Here is a 17,338-nt window from a genome sequence, read left to right on the forward strand (position 1 = left end):
GAGTGCTGATGGAAGTCTCCCCCACGACCGTCTGACGCGCACAGACAGCCGCCCGGAGCCCAGCCAGCCCGTCAGGACCAGCCCAGAGTCTGCCAGCTCAGCGCATGCTTACTGCTCCGCCCATCCACCATAGGCAGTCCCAGGCTCCTCTCCAAACTAACCCTCTCTCTCCGTGTCCTCACGGTCATCTCTCCGCCCCTGCTCCCCGCCAACAACAGGCCATCGCGCAGGGTGACACCTCTCTTGTTTACAGTTTAAAATGTTCTCTTCTTCTTCAGTTTTGTCTCTTTGCTCGTATTAGCCACTAACTCAGCCCCGACAGGCTGCTCCGAAAAGACGGAAAACGCCGTTACGTAATTTAAAAGTTCAGTCTCGAGAAGAGCAGGCGATCCTTCTGCAAGACAAACGCACATTTTCACCACACGAGCCAAAACATCCCGTACTTGGCTCGTACACTGCACTGTCGTTAGAAATGTCAGTAATTATAAGGATGCATTACTGTAGCGGTAATTAGACAAAGCTGGTTATAGCAAATGCAGTCTGTGAGGTAATTAACAGACAGATTATCCTTTTTAAAAGCTTAGCTGTGAGCACCATTTTTACCTTAAAGTGTTTATTTTTTTAATTTCATATTTTGATAATCAATGAATCAGTAAACAGAACAGGATTTGCTGCCCCCTCTCCCTTTTTTGTTGTTGGTACACTGTCGCCATAAGTTGTAAGAAAAACACATCAAACATATTTTAAACCTTTATTTGTTTATTTATTTACAAACTTTTCAGTTGCTGCATCTACAGTAGAAATTCACTACATTGCCTAGTTTGTCATATTTGGCTGAATCCTCATATAATTTAGTGCATTCTTCGGGACAAAAGAAAGAAGAAAACAAAACAAAAACAACCCCCTCTTGTTTTTGTCATTTGGATGGAAATTACACACCAATATTATGATTTGAGCACATAAACAGTGTGAAAATGTCACCAACTGAGCAATTTCACCTTCTGGAACAGTTCCCTGGGCCATTTACTCCTCTTTGAGGTTTCACATAACCCATTTGTTTCTCACAGTAATGGTAAGACTACAATTACACGGTTGAATTTGGGAAACAAAATGTCAGCGTGTTAGATTTTAAAATTTAAATGTCAAAAAAAGAGAAGTGATTGCTTGTCTTGTATTTTGTGGTATCAGCACGTTACAGACAAAGCCAGTGGCACCACAGTGATAGTGTGTGTGTTTGGAATGTAAATAAAGGGTAACCTGGAGTGATGTGGCCAATGCCGAGCTGTAAGTTACTGTAATATATTAGGATTAAAAGCCTTTTATTGTCATTATAAATGTATAAGTCAGATGCAAAGAAAAAATTAATATCATACAATAATTTGTACAGTAAATGTAAAAAAGTGGTACATAACAACATTACTAAATAACCAATGTAGATAAAAGGGATCTAAGAGGTAATGTGTCATTTCCAAGGTGCAAATATTTTGCTGTATATGTATCAGTGTGTACACCACTGTTTTCTGGTCTTATAGGCTTTTATATATGTTCTAACTTTTAAAGGAATTCACGTTTGTAAAATAACTAGCAGCACAGATACCAACTCAAACAGAAGTCTCTGTCATAATCAATGCAACTTTTTTTTCTAACTTTTTTTCCTGATAGGTTTCTGTCCGGCCCATCTTGTGCCATCTAATGTGTGAGGTGTGCAATATGGCAGTGACTCGCCCTGGGTTTTCCTTTTACAACCACCAGGGGGCGTAAAGTTACCGGGTGGAAGGTGAAATAGCCTCCGGAGCCTTACATTTACTGCGAGAAAGTAAAAAATAAAAACAGTAATCTAACACTTCTATTAAAAATAAATAAAATGAATAATAAATAAATAAATAATGGGACTGAATGGAGTATTTGTACCATCAGTGTTGTAAAACATTAAAACTCCATCTAGCCTATCTTCATGTTATTGGAAAGTAATAAGCGGGGGCCTAAATAATAATGTCTGTGGAGTTTAAATCGTCTGCTATATCTGGAGGCATTACGATCTGATTCGGGATTCATGAACAAATGAATATTCCAGATAATATAAAGATGATTCAATGATGATGATGATGATTCAATATTCAAAGATGAACAATGTAGCTTTATGAATGAAAGGTAAAGAGGGGGTTTGTTTCTTGGAAGCATTTGTAATTTGGTGAAACGGTGCTAAGACGCACTTGTCCAGAAGAGGGCTGCTTTAAAAATCACTGCCACGGTTTCCAGCACTGATCTCCCACAGATGTATTCCTCTATTCTCCTGTAAACGCCCGACAGCGTGCAGCCGCACCTGTGGGTAATTACTAAAAATGCGCCATCGTGAAAAGATATAAAGCTGCTGCTGCGGCTCAAAATTCCGGATCAAATCCACTGCTCCCGTCCTGTGACTTCACTCCATGCATGCGCCATATAGCCTCTGTTTAACAGATTAGATCAGGTTACTGTAATTTAGCCTCCCGTGCTTCCACTGTGGGTCTGTCACACCCAAAATGGTGAACAACATTAACATTCAGTGTGTGTGTGTGTGTGTGTGTGTCCCTAAAAGCCCTCCCCGGTGCGCTGTTGCTGTGCAGCGTTGCCAGCTCGTCAGCTGATCCCTCTTGTTCCCTTATCGCAGCTGTTGGATTGTCCACCCCTGTAGTAGTCCCGCTCTTTATTTGCTCATGAGCCCGAGCTGTCACGTTGCACTGACATTTGGGTTATAAAATAAGAATTTAAAATAATGTTGTTGTTGTTGTTGTTTTTTTAAGCCTATTTATGTTGAAATCATAGCCCCTCTCTACATAAAGTATATTTAAACCGATTCAAGCCATGTGACGGGAAACCATTAATGATTCAGCCCAGCTCTGTGACGGCAGATCTGATCACAGATCAGCTGTAAATGCCCCCCCAGGTTTAAACATTTCAAGCTCCCTCCGCGGCTCTCCACATGTGTCGGTGTATTTCTGCGCTAAATAGTCCTTTGTTTACGCGCAGTCCTCCCCCCCCCTCTCTCTCTCTGCGGAAGGAGGCTTTTGGTAGTGCAGTGTGTGACTCCTACCAGCTGTTTCCCGCCTTGAAAGCCATCCGATCAGCTGCGCACACACACACAGACACACACACGGTCATGCAGAGGGAGAAAGCAAAGGGGAGGGAGAAAGAGAGAGAGAGGTAGAGCGCCACACACAACGAGGGAACCCCATCAGCTGGAAGTCGAGTAACATTACAACTCTCAGCAGCCTCAAAGTACTACATTACACGGACGAGGCATTCATATCTCCTCTGTGGATTTAACCCGCATCGGATCACGGGGGATTTTTACCCACTAACGTCATCATTTTTCCCTTTTTATACCACGGAGACTGTTTGCTGCTTTTCTTTTTTTCCCCTTAAAAAACTGCTGGTGGTGGGGAGGGGGGGCACCAAACTGGCGAGAGGCGAGCATGGAGTATTTCATGGTACCAACTCAGAAGGTGCCCTCCTTGCAACATTTCAGGAAAACGGAGAAAGAAGTGATTGGTGGTCTTTGTAGGTGTGTATGCCACGCGCGTTTCACCCGACATGCTGTGCCTGTTATTATTTTTATTGTTATTATTATTATTACCGTCATCATCACTATTATCACCATCAAGTCATCTGCTGAGAGCACCGCGCACTTAGCGATGTCGGTTTTGGGCAACACGCTTGGTCTGATGTGTTATTGTGTACACGACCCTCTCACGCGGAGCTGCGGGCATTAATTAACATCAAACGGCGAGATCAAGGGGCGACCGAGCACGCGGGGGGCTCCCGCTGTGTCCACGGCGTCCTCTGCGTGCTTTTATTTTGCATCTTTGACTGCGAAATCGATGTATTTTGTGGCTAACAAACATAAACCACGTGGTTCCGTGCACACCACGCTGCTACTCGCTCAGCGCATCCCCGACCTATTTGTGCTTAAATAATCCCTCACCCGTGGCCTATGTGTACTTAAATTTACACGAGAAAGGGAAAGTTGAGCTAGCGGGCGTCGCGGTGTGTGAAGGGGTCTATTTTCGCCTCGCACATTCGTGGGGGTTGACGATTTCGCTCGCAGGGAGCCGAAGTTTATTGTGGGTAGTGCGGCCATGCTTGTGGCTTGTGCAAAAAAGTGATGGAGGTGGGGGGAGTGGATGAGAGAGGGGGTGAGAGGGTCTGGCGTTTGTTTCCTGTTTATGGCGCCCTGTTTTCATTCACTCCAAACGTTAAAAAAGCACTGCTGTTGTCTTATTCGCCCCTGTTTTAGGCGGCGGTGGTTTAAATGGCGTTTCTGCGCTTCCCGTTGACGCTATCGAGCCGCCTCCACTGCGTCGTTTCATCCCGCACCTCTGCCATGCTGCCTGCCGCATTGTTGTAATGGCGGAGGACACGAAAGTCTGCTCGGAGCGCGAAGGTGGTGTCGGGCACTGTGAGGACGGAGGAAGTGTGTTTGGGGGACGTTAAAATACGTTTCCCGTTGGATTTGTTCGGTAAAAGGAGACATTTGGCTTTTCGCGGGGAGGCAGGAAAATTAAAAGTGGCGTTATTAATAAGGGGGTGTGTGTATGTCGCGGAAGGCCCGTCGATACGTCCGCAGCCCTGTTTGAAGAAGGAGGCGGAGGGATCTGCGACTGTTGCTCCTGCTGCTGGTAGTGACATGGGCAGTCTGGGAAATGTAGTCCGCTTTTCTGCGGGGAATTGGTGCACCGCAAGGAAAGCCGGAACTTTACCCAGACAAACTTTAAATGCTTTTACAATTTAAAATAAAGCGGAAATTGGCACATTTTTTCTTTAAACTTTGACTCCGTGAGCACACTCTAAAGTCCTTATCACTCAAATATAACTTAATAAAAACCAGAATGACTAAAATTTGTATCAGTTCTTGTTGTAAAGTCACATTTATTCAGCAATAAAATACACAGTTCGTTATTAATTAGCTTTTTTAAATCCCTGGATCTGTAAAATATAACAGTTTTTAAAAAAATGATGATCACTGTTATAGTTTTATTGTTACATTTTATCTGCACAACAGTTTTAAAACTCATGTCCAGGTTGTTATATTTGAGACATTTTGGCAGTCTTGCTGGAAAAGCAACTTGTGATTATTAATGTATTTGTAGAACTCGTAGAATTTGAAGACAAAGTTAGAAAGGCAAGGTTGAGATGGTTTGGGCATGTGCAGAGGAAGAATAGTGGATAGGTTGGAGATGAAAGATGGACCTCCCAGTTGAGCAGATTGCATACAGAGGGTTGGAGTGACAAGAGAGGTTGCTAAGGGTTGGATGTGATGGAGGCAATCGAAAAATGATGTTGAAGATATTTGTGGAACCATATTTCAATTTGATCAGTTTTAATCAGCCTGTTGGTTGAGCTTTGTTTAGTTTCTTGGGTAATAATTTAAGCCTAAACTCACTCTAATTCAGGCTCTAAAGTGGCCTGCGTTTGTAAAGTTCAGGCTCAGTTGGTCATGTTTTGGCAGTGGATCTGTTTGTTGGATGTGCTGCTGCAGTGCTACACGTGTGTGTGTGTGTGTGTGTGTGCGCGTGTCTGTGTATACACACATAGACACTGCTTTTCTAATCTGCGTCTGCACAATTGTTCCCAATGTTTGCACTAAGGCAGCTGAGTCAGTACAGATAAGAGCTTGGTTTCAGAGAGGGTCCCATAGATAGTGTTTGATACTGAGGATGTTAGAGGAAATTCACTTAGAATTCCCCCTCAAACTGAATTTAACCATGTGGAATGCACTGATTCACAGTTTAAATATTGGAATGTTCATAATAAACTATATGCTGCTGCAACATTGACATATCTTCTAACACGTGCTAACAATTCAAATAAACAGAACTTGTGATCTTTCATAGGTTTGTAACAATTTCAGTTATTAGCAATGATACATGTAGTTGCTAGTGAGCTGAAAGGACAAAGCCGCTGTAAATACCTGTGTAATCACAGGAACGGGCCAGTCATTTCTGCTCTTTGGTGGTGATATAAATACACACTTTAAAGAGTCAGCTCACATAAAAACAAAACAAACAAAAAAACAGTTGATGTCAAGGGGAGCAAATGCTGTCAGCTTTTTGCTTTTCCTCCTGTGTCCAGATAATTTCTTATGTAATGCAGTTCTGGTATATGTAAACTTAACTCAGCTGCAGGTTTACTGCATTGGTGAAGAGTGGAGCAAACTGTGCCTTGGCATAAACTGTTTTTATTGGAACTATTTCTTGGGTATAAAGTAGTTCCAACAAAAACCATCAGGAGAGGCTTGCCTGTGCTTGCAATTAGTTTACTAACTTGACCACTAATAATTTCCCCACACTAAACCTTGAGATGTTTTTGAAGTGAAATGACGGAAAGTGCTAACGGAAGTACGAGAAGAAAGAGCAAATTGAGGAAATCTGGGCTGACCAAAAAAAAAAAGATTTGATTAGCATTCGCAGCAACAAGTTTACTTGTGGCCACTGAGTGTGCCATCAGCACCATATTAGTAAATGTTTTTTGTTTTAACACAGATTGGTTTATTTTTAAGTCTTCTTAAACTGTACATTTTCCCTAATAGCTTTCCTGCCTCTCCCTTCTTCCCCTAGCCTGGCCAACATTCCTCTGACCCCAGAAACAGCCCGGGACCAAGAGAGGCGAATCCGTAGAGAGATCGCCAACAGCAACGAGCGTCGGCGTATGCAGAGCATCAATGCTGGATTCCAGTCACTTAAAACACTCATCCCACACAGCGATGGAGAGAAACTCAGCAAGGTGGGTCATAAACAGTGATTTAAATTAGATGATGAGTTAGCTGGAGCTGGAAGGGTCTGAACTTGCTTTCATAACCAAACTGTAATGTTGTTCTTCAGGCTGCCATCCTGCAACAGACGGCAGAGTACATTTTTACTTTGGAGCAGGAGAAGACACGTTTATTGCAGCAGAACAGTCAGCTCAAACGAATCATACAGGTAAACCAGTGCGCTGCCCATGCAGACTGTTTGCAAAGGAGTTAGCTGTCTTTTCACTATCATCAATCTTAGCATTCATCTAAAGCACATCTCACATTTCTGTTTGCGCTCTCTAGGAGTTAAGTGGTTCCTCCCCCAAGAGGAGGCGTGCAGAGGAGAAAGATGAAGGGATTGGCTCACCAGACATCCTGGAGGAGGAGAAAACCGAGGACTTAAGAAGGGAGATGATCGAGTTGAGACAGCAGCTGGAGAAAGAACGTTCAGCCAGGATGAATCTAGAAGAACAGGTGACGACAATAACGCAGTTTCAAGAGTTTGAAATTCCACCGACTGCTGTGGTTTGAACTTTTCAGAAATATTATCCTATTTTTTGCATCTTAGATGCGGTCCATGGATGCCCAGTTGTACCCAGAGAAGCTGAAGGCAATCACCCAGCAGTTCCAGGAGCAGCAGGCCCAACCGCAGAGCCTTGTCCGTCTGCAGCAGCACAAACAGCTGGAGAGGGACCTCACTCCAGCCCACAGCCCACAGGTTGAAACATCTGCATATCACTGACTGATATACTTTAAAGATGTATGCTTTTTACTGATATAGAAAAATCCCCTCTGTTTCAGTGTTTCAATAAAACCTAATGAATTTAAACCGTTTTTGACACAGAGGATTAGTAAATCAAATCAAGAGTAAAAATCTGGCCTTTTAGACAAATTTTTAGCTTTGAGGTAAATATTTTTGGATTTGTCGATGGAATGATAGGATAAAAAATTTAGACCTTTTGTCGTCATTGTTCAGCTCAGCGTTTCCTTTCCCCCTCTGTTCATCCTTTTAACATATACAGAGGCCATGTGCAGCAAGCTCTTGAATTTGACACACAAAAAAGTGTTTATTTTTGGCTCATTAGCCTAAACTCATCAGCTGGCAGGCACCAGATTTCCCCCCCTTCCCCCTCCCTAGCATGTAAATTTTTTATGGACTTTGAGTCAATTATGTCAAAGTGTGTTGCGTTTTCTAAAAATACACACACACACACACACACACATACGCAGCTAGACTAGTCTTAGAGTCTACCGTAGATTTCACAAAGACATGTGGACAAGGACATGACAGTCCTGTCCATGTCCACAGTTAGAGCTGTCAGCAGCTCAGACAGATTTACAGTGTGTTAAATGAGCCGCTCACACGTCTTTCTGCCGGTGCCGTCTCCAGCCCTGATAGCTGCAGCGTCCTGTTACTGCAGGCTTACCCTAACTGAACATGATGCCAAATCAATCATCGCCTGATGTCTGCCCTATCCGCTCCTTGTGGCAGCTGGGCTTTTGCAGTAAAAGATGATTGACGCCCTTTACATTAGTCATATGACACTTTGTGACTCCATAAGCAGAGCTGTGTAATGTAACCTCAAGTCAATATCAGTATGAATTTGCAGAATTACAGCAACACTGAATTACCCCGGGGGGGGGGGGGGGAAGCTAATTCAGGTGTGATTTACTGTATTGTTACCATCATGACTACTGAACAGTCTAGGACTGCATTGCATGACTCATTTTAATATTGCATTTTAACTTGTTATCATGTTAACATCTCAAAAAAAATTGTGATAGGGTCATGTTTAGCACTATGCAGCATCTTCTCTTTTTTTAACAGTCCATAAACATCTGGGAACTGAGGTGATCAGGGGCTAGACTTCTGGGAAAGAATGTTGTCCTATTTTTGTTTGATATAAGAATTTAGCTGCTCAGTAGTCCTATCACTTCTTTGTCATAGTTTTCATTTCATAATGTCAATTGAGCTCAATTTAGGGTTTTTATATAAAGCACTAAATCACAACAGTCCCCACAAGTCACTTTATACTGTAGGGTAAAGACTCTATAGTATTCGAAAGAAACAATCAAACATACCTCTATGAGCAAGCTCCAAGAAGTTGAACTTAATTCTTCTCAGTATTAATTTTAAGCTTTTATAAAATGCTGCAGGCAAGCGTAGATGTTAGGTGATTGAAATGTGAACTATGCGCCAACTTCATCACTACTTGATCAACAAAAAACAAGTGTAAACAATCTGCATTACTTTTGCAAAACACTTGTCACTTGTCTCCTTATGTGTGGAAAGTTCTCACCTGCAAGAGAAGAATACAAATCCAGCAGTGATACTGAGTTGAAGCGCTCTGCCAGTAGTGAATTAGACTGCAGGTCAATGAGTTCAAGCTCAACATCACTGGATCCATTATTCAAACTGCAAGTGAAGGGAGCTGAAATCATGTGCATTTCACTCTCAAGTGTTTTGAAGTCTTCAAATCACCTTGAAAACTCATTATGCAGGGCTCCTAACATGGACAAGTACCAGCTGAGGGGATCAGCTGATGGTATGGCTTCTTTCACTGTTGACATGTAAGTGAGAATGGTGTTCCCAAATCGGCTTGAAAGAAACTGCAACTTTCTTATGAAACCTTTTTATGAAGCTTTACATTTCATGTGCAAATTGGCCCTGTCTTGCAGTTTGGTATTTAGTTCATTCATTAGTGCAGTCATATAAATAACAAATGTAAGACTGTATTCCGTTCTCCTGAAGAGCGCTCTGAATTATCCTTGCCTTTCTTCACATAAAACTCTTAAATTTTTACTCTCAAGTGCGACACTCTTACCCAAGCTGAGCCACCTGACAGCTGTGTGGTAGCCTATGTCACCATTTTCAGTCTCGCGTCCCTCCAAAAGTCTAACAAACGGTGCTCTTGCCCACATCAAGTTAAATATTTCAACAATGATATGGTTAATTTTTAGCACCTACTTACACAACACCTCCTGGTGTATAATACAATGCAGAGATACCTATTTCAGTTCTGGGATCATTTCAGTCCCTTTTTCTTGCATCCACTTCAGAAGGCTGACATTTTCCCTGTCAGATTAGATTTTTTTTACTCGGGGTATGCTAGCACAGCACAGTCCACAAAACACTCTTTTATAAACTCCCCAAGAGAAATTGGCTTAATGTTTTTTTATGATTTGATGAGACTCTTCCATCCCTAGATCTGTAAAGCCTGGTAAAAGGTCTTTGTCGTTTTGTAGCTTTTTTTTTTTTAGCAAAGGTTCAACTGTCTGTTCCCACTCTGCATAGGTTCTTGTATTTCTCTAATGAAGAGCTAAAAAATTTCAAAGTTTTTCTAACTTTTAATTGAGCTTTGGCCGAAAGAGGACTGCAGTCTTTCACTATTATGTTCACATGTGCCTCTTTTTTGAGTGAATGAGCTTCAACATGCATTTCTGGTTAGCATCGTAAACCGTTCACAGACAGTGATTTCTGGAAGTGTTTCTGACCCCATGCAGTGATTTCCATGACAAAATCACATCTGTTTTTAATGCACTGCTGCCCAGGAGCCTGAATATTACAAGTGTTCAGTATTGATTTTTGGGCTTGTCTTCTTTGCGCACAGAGATTTCTCCAGAATCTCAGAATCTTTTGATCATATTTTGTACTGTAGATGATGAAATATTCAAAGTCTTTTTCAGTTTAACATTGAGGAACATTTTTTTGATGATTTTGCAGTTTTCTGCAGATTGGTGATCCTCTGCAAAGACTCTGACCCTCTAACATGCTCTTTAATATACTCAGTCATACTACTGACCTGCTGCAAATGAACCTAATTATTTTAAAATGCTCCTCCAAGTTTTCTTTTTTATAAAACCACTTACTTTTATTATTGCTCCTGTCCCAACTTTTTTGAGGTAGTTTTTGCCATGAAAATCAAAATGACCTTAATTGTCTCAGTTTATTAAACAACTGATATGATATATTCTCTTCTCCTTTGCATTTTACACAGGATCCTAACTTATTTGGAGTTGGGGTTGTATTTTTGTATTACTGCTAACATTATTTACAAATTTAATATATGTTAATAGTAAACGGTGCAGGTTAAAAATGTGCCTTCAGTGCACTGAGGTTGCAGAAGTGATGACATGAGAATAATAAACGGTGATTGCACCTTTCTACCAGGTGTTGGCCCCTGCTACTCCCCCAGCCCCTACACACCACGCTACAGTCATTGTTCCTGCACCTGTCCAGACTCCTCAGTCCCACCATGTTACTGTGGTAGCCATGGGCCCAGCATCAGTTATCAACACAGTTTCCACATCTCGACAGAACCTGGATACCATCGTTCAGGTAAGGCACAAAATCCTGCCTCATATCCCACCACTAGAGGGGGGTGTTGTCGCTGACATCTGTTGCCTCTGTGTTTCCCTCAGGCAATCCAGCACATCGAGGGCACCCAGGGGAAGGGTGGCGCCGGGGAGGAAGAGCAGAGGAGGGCGGTCATCGTCACTTCAGGACGTGTCCTCTCTGACGCGGCAGGCTCAGACACAGCCTCAAACAGCGACGGGCCGGACGACTGTTCACTGCCTTGAGTTCATCCCTGACGTCTTACGTACCATACACTCACATGCACGCACACACCTACACACAAGCCCCAAGCGGAGCAGGGCTACAGGAGCCTACAAACTCACAGCGCTGTTGTTCGGTGGAAAAGTCTGCTAGTTAGATTGAAGCACTTGTTTTGTTTTCTTAATCAATACACGTCATGTTGTACCGTGATAGGCAGCCCTTATGGTTTACACTTAGACACTCACACATGCAGCCTCTTCTGTTTTTTTTCCTTTCCTCTGCTTATGTCTAGCGCCGATCCTTCATTCACTCACTTACACAAGCTTTCTTCGTTAAACTATAGAAAGACAAATAGAGCGACTACTTCACTGACTATAAATGCTCTGTTTTACTGGATACTAGAACTTTCGAATGTCAACTAAACATTTCCATTAACTACCAGGACTGTTATCTCTCTGTGCGCCCCTGAAGTCGAAAAAGGAGACAAAGTCAATGAAGAGCCCATTGGTGTGGCGTCAAAACCCCCGCACCAGAGCAATTTTTTTTCCCGCCCCTAAGCTGAACATCCTTTAAACCTTCCTCGGTTCCCGATCCAACTGAGCTGTATGGAGAGACACTGTGAGGAAAAAAAAGACTGTCCTAAAGTTCCACCTTTTAGGCTTTGTGTTGAGAGAATGTGTTATTTTACTTTTGTGAAGTCGACCTTTTCATGCTGTGTTTTTCTTAAGAGTCCTCTAACAACAGGTTGATGAGAATTTCAAAGCTGTTTTTCATGGCTGACTGGTGCTCACAGGAAATGAAGCGAAGCTCGAAAAGAGAGTGCACTTACTGGTTCAAAACGCTATTTTATTTTTCTTCTCATGTTGTTTGTTTGTTGCCATTTTTGCTGGGCTGGGATCCCAGTAAACCCACATATCTTGACCCACATGACTTATTCTGTTTACTCGTGGTCTGACCAAAAAAAAAGTTTTTAAATTTCTTTTTTTAAATTTCACATTTCCTGACATCTTCCCTTTCTGAGTTTAAAAACACATGGCTTTTAAAATAAGCTACTCTTTGGGCCCCTGTCGAGTAACTGTCACATATGTGTCTCTTTTAGTGTTTTGAATCAGCGAGGCTTAGCGGTGCTCCGGACTCTGGTAGTCTGCAGCAGACCCGCTTTTGCCTTGAAATTCTTGCACGTGCAAATATAACTTGAATACAATCACTTGTTTGCTCGATCTTAAGAGCTTGTTCTATTTAGCCCCTTCCAGTGTAGTTTGCTTGTTTGTTTTTTTGTTTGTTTGTTTTGGGATATGTATCAAAGCAGAATATGCTTAAAATATGAGGAAAATGCCCAGTCTATATGCATTTCTTTATATTGAATATTTATCCTTTAGTGCGTTTTCTGTAAAATGTACCATGTTTTTTTGTTTTTGTTTTTTTTTTGTTTTTTTTGTTGTTTTTTTTGTACACATTTCTGCTTACATTTTTATTTGTTCTGTTGCCGGGAACTCTTGGTTGACGGACAGATTGACAAAGACATGTAGCGGAGAGAGGCTGCAGCATGCCTTACTAATAGCAGGTGCAGGGAGGCACTGTGAAGCCAGCCTTAACACAGCCCTGGGGTTGAGGGAAGTTTTATTTTTTTATTATTATTATTATTTTTTCTCTTACCTGCGTCATTTGGTAGCCGCTGGAACCCCTTTTTGTTTCGAGCTATCAGATCAATCCAGCTGGTTTGTGTTGGAATACTGTATATTCCCAGTCATGCTTTGTTTTTATTTTACTATGCTTTTTTAAAAACAGGTTGCATTCATATGGTCCTGAAAGAGTATTCAAAATGCGATTTCTGGTTACTAGTAGATTTTATTATATTTTAGCCCCTTAAAGCCAGTTGATTGGCAAAAATATATATACACACAAATATATATATATATATGTGTGTATATATATATATATATATATATATATATATATATAGCCACAAAGAGACGTCAGCATTCCATAAATGTCCTTTAACAGTTCATTTTTCAGAAGATTAGTTGCATCTTTGACGCATCCCTCCTCACCCCTTGCGTCAGTGCATAGATGGAGCTTCGAACCGCTGCACAGATAAATCACGGAATTGCCCTTTAAAGAAAAAACTATTGATGTCAGCTGCACTGCAATAAGCAGAATTAAATGATGGGTTGTTTGCGAGTGCTTCTCTTGATAGGAAAGGGGATTCCTGGATATGGAAAAAGTTTGCATGCTCTTCTGTTTGTGGAGCTTGCTTTCCTTATTTTTTGCCGTCTGTTTGCATTTGATCACTTTCCCCTAAATCCCAGACATTGTTTATTTCCATCTACGTTTTACGCTCTGGGTCGAGTGTTAGGAAGCATACGCGGACATATCAGGTGGTCGGAGAAGTGGGGTTGGCTTTGAGGGGGTTCCACTAAATAGGGTCAAGATTACAAAGCACTTACTGTACTATATAGGAGTTTGCTTCTTTCTTGTTTTTTGTTTGTTTGTTTTTTTTATATGAAGGAGCATCTCCTCATTTGAAGCTCTTGAAGTTGAGTAAAAACCGCACAGCTGTGTATCCCCCCTTTCCCTCCATGTCCAGTCCTCCTACATCTTGTCCTGTCACATTCTTTTGCAGTTTTTATGCTGTCTTTGTTTATCTGTTGACAAGTCTGAGCTCTCTTCTCATTTTTCCGCTTGTTCTCCTTCCTCTACCCATTTTTTTTATTTTTTATTTTTTTTGTTAGACCCATCAATGGATATGGTCATCAAGAAGCTATTTTTTTTTTTTTTTTTTTTTTTTTAAAGAGAAACGTTTTGGGGATAAAGAGGCTCGTGCCTTTGTAAAGACAGAATAATAAAGTTTGTACTTTGTTTTGTAAACACTGGGCTTTCTGTGTGTCTTTTCTGTTTCTCTGGTAACAGTTATTCTAACACAAATAGTGACATAACCAGCTGAATTTGATTCATTTCCAGTTCTGTTTGGCTGTTACTCAAGCAGTCGAGTTGATGCACAAGTGTCTGTTCCTGATTGGTGGATGGGCTGTTCAAGCCTCCCTCCCTCCCCTGCTCAGTTGCTCATGGCTAAATTAAGACTGACCACCTTCTCTGTAACAGTTAAAATTTACACCAGGGACGGTAGACTGCATCTCCCGTTGTCATCCTGTCTCTTGCCTCTTGTTCACACGCTCGCACATCTTGTAGAGATACTGCTGGTTTTGGTGTCTGGGGTCAGCTGTTCGTGTCATATCAGGATGTTCTCAGTCATTTAGTTAATAACCAAAATCAGGAACGTCTACAACAAAAGTTGAATGTGGTATTTATTTCAAATGTCATTGACACGTTGAGAGCATGGGTACACCCTAGATCAGGGGTGTCAAACATAAGGCCTGGGGGCCAGAATCAGTCCGGCAAAGTCTCCAATTCAGCCCCACCTGCTGTGGAAAATGTGACGGGCATAAATTTTGCTGTTTTCTGTGGGTCCTGCTCACCCACTGAGCCTAACTGACACCCATATTAAGAAACCGAAGACTTGGATTAGGTGACTCTTTCTCACTTATTGTTTAGATATGAAAGTTGCTGTATAATTTCTCATATTATAAAGTCTGTAAATGTCCTCATACTCTCCTCCTGTGCCTCAGGTCACCAGCTAGACTTCCTCAGACTCCTCTGATGGCATCATCATCCTCCCAGATTGCTTTGACAAACTGGTTTCGGCCAAGCCAAAAGTAAAACAGGAGGAAGAGGAGGGTTTCCAGCACGAACTTGTGCAGGGATGCCCTCCGAGAGAGAGGCAAGAGTTGACAGAGGTGGTTCACCGGCAAACACTGGGCCTCCACCCATCACTCGAATCAACACCACCATGGACCAGGTGCTGTGTGCCTCACAATCTGTGGATGATGTGACGTTGTTCTCCCTGGGAATCAGGGCTCCTATTTTCTGGACCCCAGCTTCTCCCATCAGCCTCCTTTAATCACCAAAAAGTCCAAAGGGAGAAGCTTTATAAATGAGCTTAGGTTATAAATGCTTTGGTGTGAGAAATTAGTGCAATCTGTTACCAAGCAAATACAGCGTCAGTATCTGCGATACTAAGTACCGGTACTTTTCACTAATACAGACACTTTATGTAAGGGAGAGCGACGTGCTCAATCTGCATACTTTTTAATCACGACTAAAGATGCAATTTTTATGATTGTGAATTAGTTAACACAACAAAACACACCTTCCACAGTTTTTCTAATGGAGTATAAAACTGAAAATTAAAACTGCTTAAGGGCTAAAAATGTTCTGAAAAGCCAGCACACATGTATCATGGTGTTATAAAGCTATCTGGATACTTTGGGGGGTTACGGGGTCAAAGCCCAGTAAAAAGAACAAGAAGCGCATATTTAAGATTTCTTGCATACTGTTATTTCAGACATTGAGATGTGGAATGTGCACAAAACTGTCCAAACAGATCACCTTTCAGATGCAGGCAGGGTTTTCTTTACTGCTTTTCAGGTGACACCTGCACGGCAGTTCGAGGGTTTTAGAGACAAGTTGTGTTTTTTGTGGTTTTAGAGCAGTTAGAATGGAAAACATCCGCGCCACCTATCATCATCTTTGCCAACCTGCATTTCTACTCATTCTGATTTAACCGTCAACTGCAAGCTAGAAAATGTCTTCAAACTGTTACTTAAATGACTTATTTAGGGTGAGAAGAAATAAAAGCATAAGGAATGAATAAAGGAGGAGTCGAGAGCATGGGTAGAGGAGGGAGAGGTAAAAATTAAAGAGTTGGACAAAAGATGAAGGAGGAGAAGGCTACACTTGTCCAAGCTTAACTTCTTTTAGGAAAAACTTGAAACGCGCTTTTTCTCTTCAGAGTTCCTGCAGAATTTATCCCATGCTTGAAGGTTTTTCATCTCAGCGATCATATCTGAATTCTGATCAAGTATCTTACACCGTCTTCTACTGCTCTTCATATTTCTCTTTCTGTAATTTCTTTGTCTTCATTCACGTTTTTGTTCATTTCTTCTTCCATGTCTTTTGGTTTCCATCTGTCGTTGCTTCTCCTCCTCCGTTTCAGTGTTTTCTCTTCTGTACTCTGTTTTATACTCCTTGCAAATGCACATTTTTGCTCACCATTTCGTGGATACTACACTACATCACTTTGCATACTTTCTCCAAGTTTTACTTCTTTTCCTCAATTTCAATATTTCAAAATATAAAATACTTGCAGTGCCCCATATTTTGTCTCAAAGTCTTGGAGAATATGCTGCAACCCTAAAGTCAAAGTCCTGTGCTATTGCATATGTGCATAGTGGTTTGAAATTTTTTCAGCCTTTCACTTGCAAAGCAATCAGGAAAACAAAACAAGAGCACATGCAGTAGTTTTACTCACAAGCCCTTGAGTAGCCAGTGGCAAAGCTGGACAATGTGCTAGTGAAGGAAACAATGAAGGAGTGCTGCAGCAGCTGGCAGCAACCAAAAACCCTCTTGAGAGATGTCAAGAGACATCTGCAGACATCTGGGTTCCTCTATGCTCCATCAAAAACTCCAAGGACAGCCCCCTGGTCAATAACTTTAGCCAGCGTACACAAATATCTCTCAGTCCACTCACATTATGAAGCCCGTTAAAAAACACTAGAACCACCAAAGTGGGTCATTTTGGCCCTTTTGCATTTTAAAAATCACATAACTCTGTTAAAATTTAAAAAAATTGTCTTTTCCTAAAAATCGGATCACAGTATTCATCAAATAGTGAATCTTGGGGTGTGTGGGATTGAAAAGCCCATTGTTCATCAGTGCTGTTGGTTTCAGTCATTGTGCAAATGTACTGTTTATAAGTTTGGGGAAACCTGCAGTCAGCTGAGACTGAAGAAGTCACCTGGATGAGTGATGAAATGTTTCCAGATTAACAGAATCAACTTTTTGGGAAACCATAGCCCCCAACTACTCCCCAGCACCAGTGAACTATCTGAGGATTAATGCTGTTTTCCGCTCTAAAATGAACACGCTGTAATGTTTGGACATGCTTCCCG

The 17,338-nt window shown here is 41.6% G+C and overlaps 1 protein-coding gene across 2 annotated transcripts; it reads left to right on the forward strand.

Moving 5' to 3' along the window:
* Positions 1 to 56: 56 nt before the first annotated feature.
* Positions 57 to 11,894, forward strand: tfap4 (transcription factor AP-4 (activating enhancer binding protein 4)). Of its 2 annotated transcripts, none has more exons than XM_026164956.2 (7): positions 57 to 231; positions 6,597 to 6,762; positions 6,861 to 6,959; positions 7,076 to 7,246; positions 7,341 to 7,490; positions 10,944 to 11,111; positions 11,195 to 11,894. In XM_026164956.2, exons 2-7 carry the CDS (start codon positions 6,688 to 6,690, stop codon positions 11,351 to 11,353), a joined length of 822 nt encoding a protein of 273 aa, XP_026020741.1. In that variant the 5' UTR covers positions 57 to 231; positions 6,597 to 6,687; the 3' UTR covers positions 11,354 to 11,894. The 2 variants fall into 2 exon arrangements, with proteins under 2 accessions (XP_026020741.1, XP_026020740.1); XM_026164955.2 differs by lacking the exon at positions 57 to 231 and adding an exon at positions 3,012 to 3,544.
* The last annotated feature ends 5,444 nt before the right edge of the window (positions 11,895 to 17,338 follow it).

The sequence above is a fragment of the Astatotilapia calliptera genome, chromosome 4, assembly GCF_964374335.1.
Source record: "Astatotilapia calliptera chromosome 4, fAstCal68.1, whole genome shotgun sequence".
Lineage (NCBI taxonomy): Eukaryota > Metazoa > Chordata > Actinopteri > Cichliformes > Cichlidae > Astatotilapia > Astatotilapia calliptera.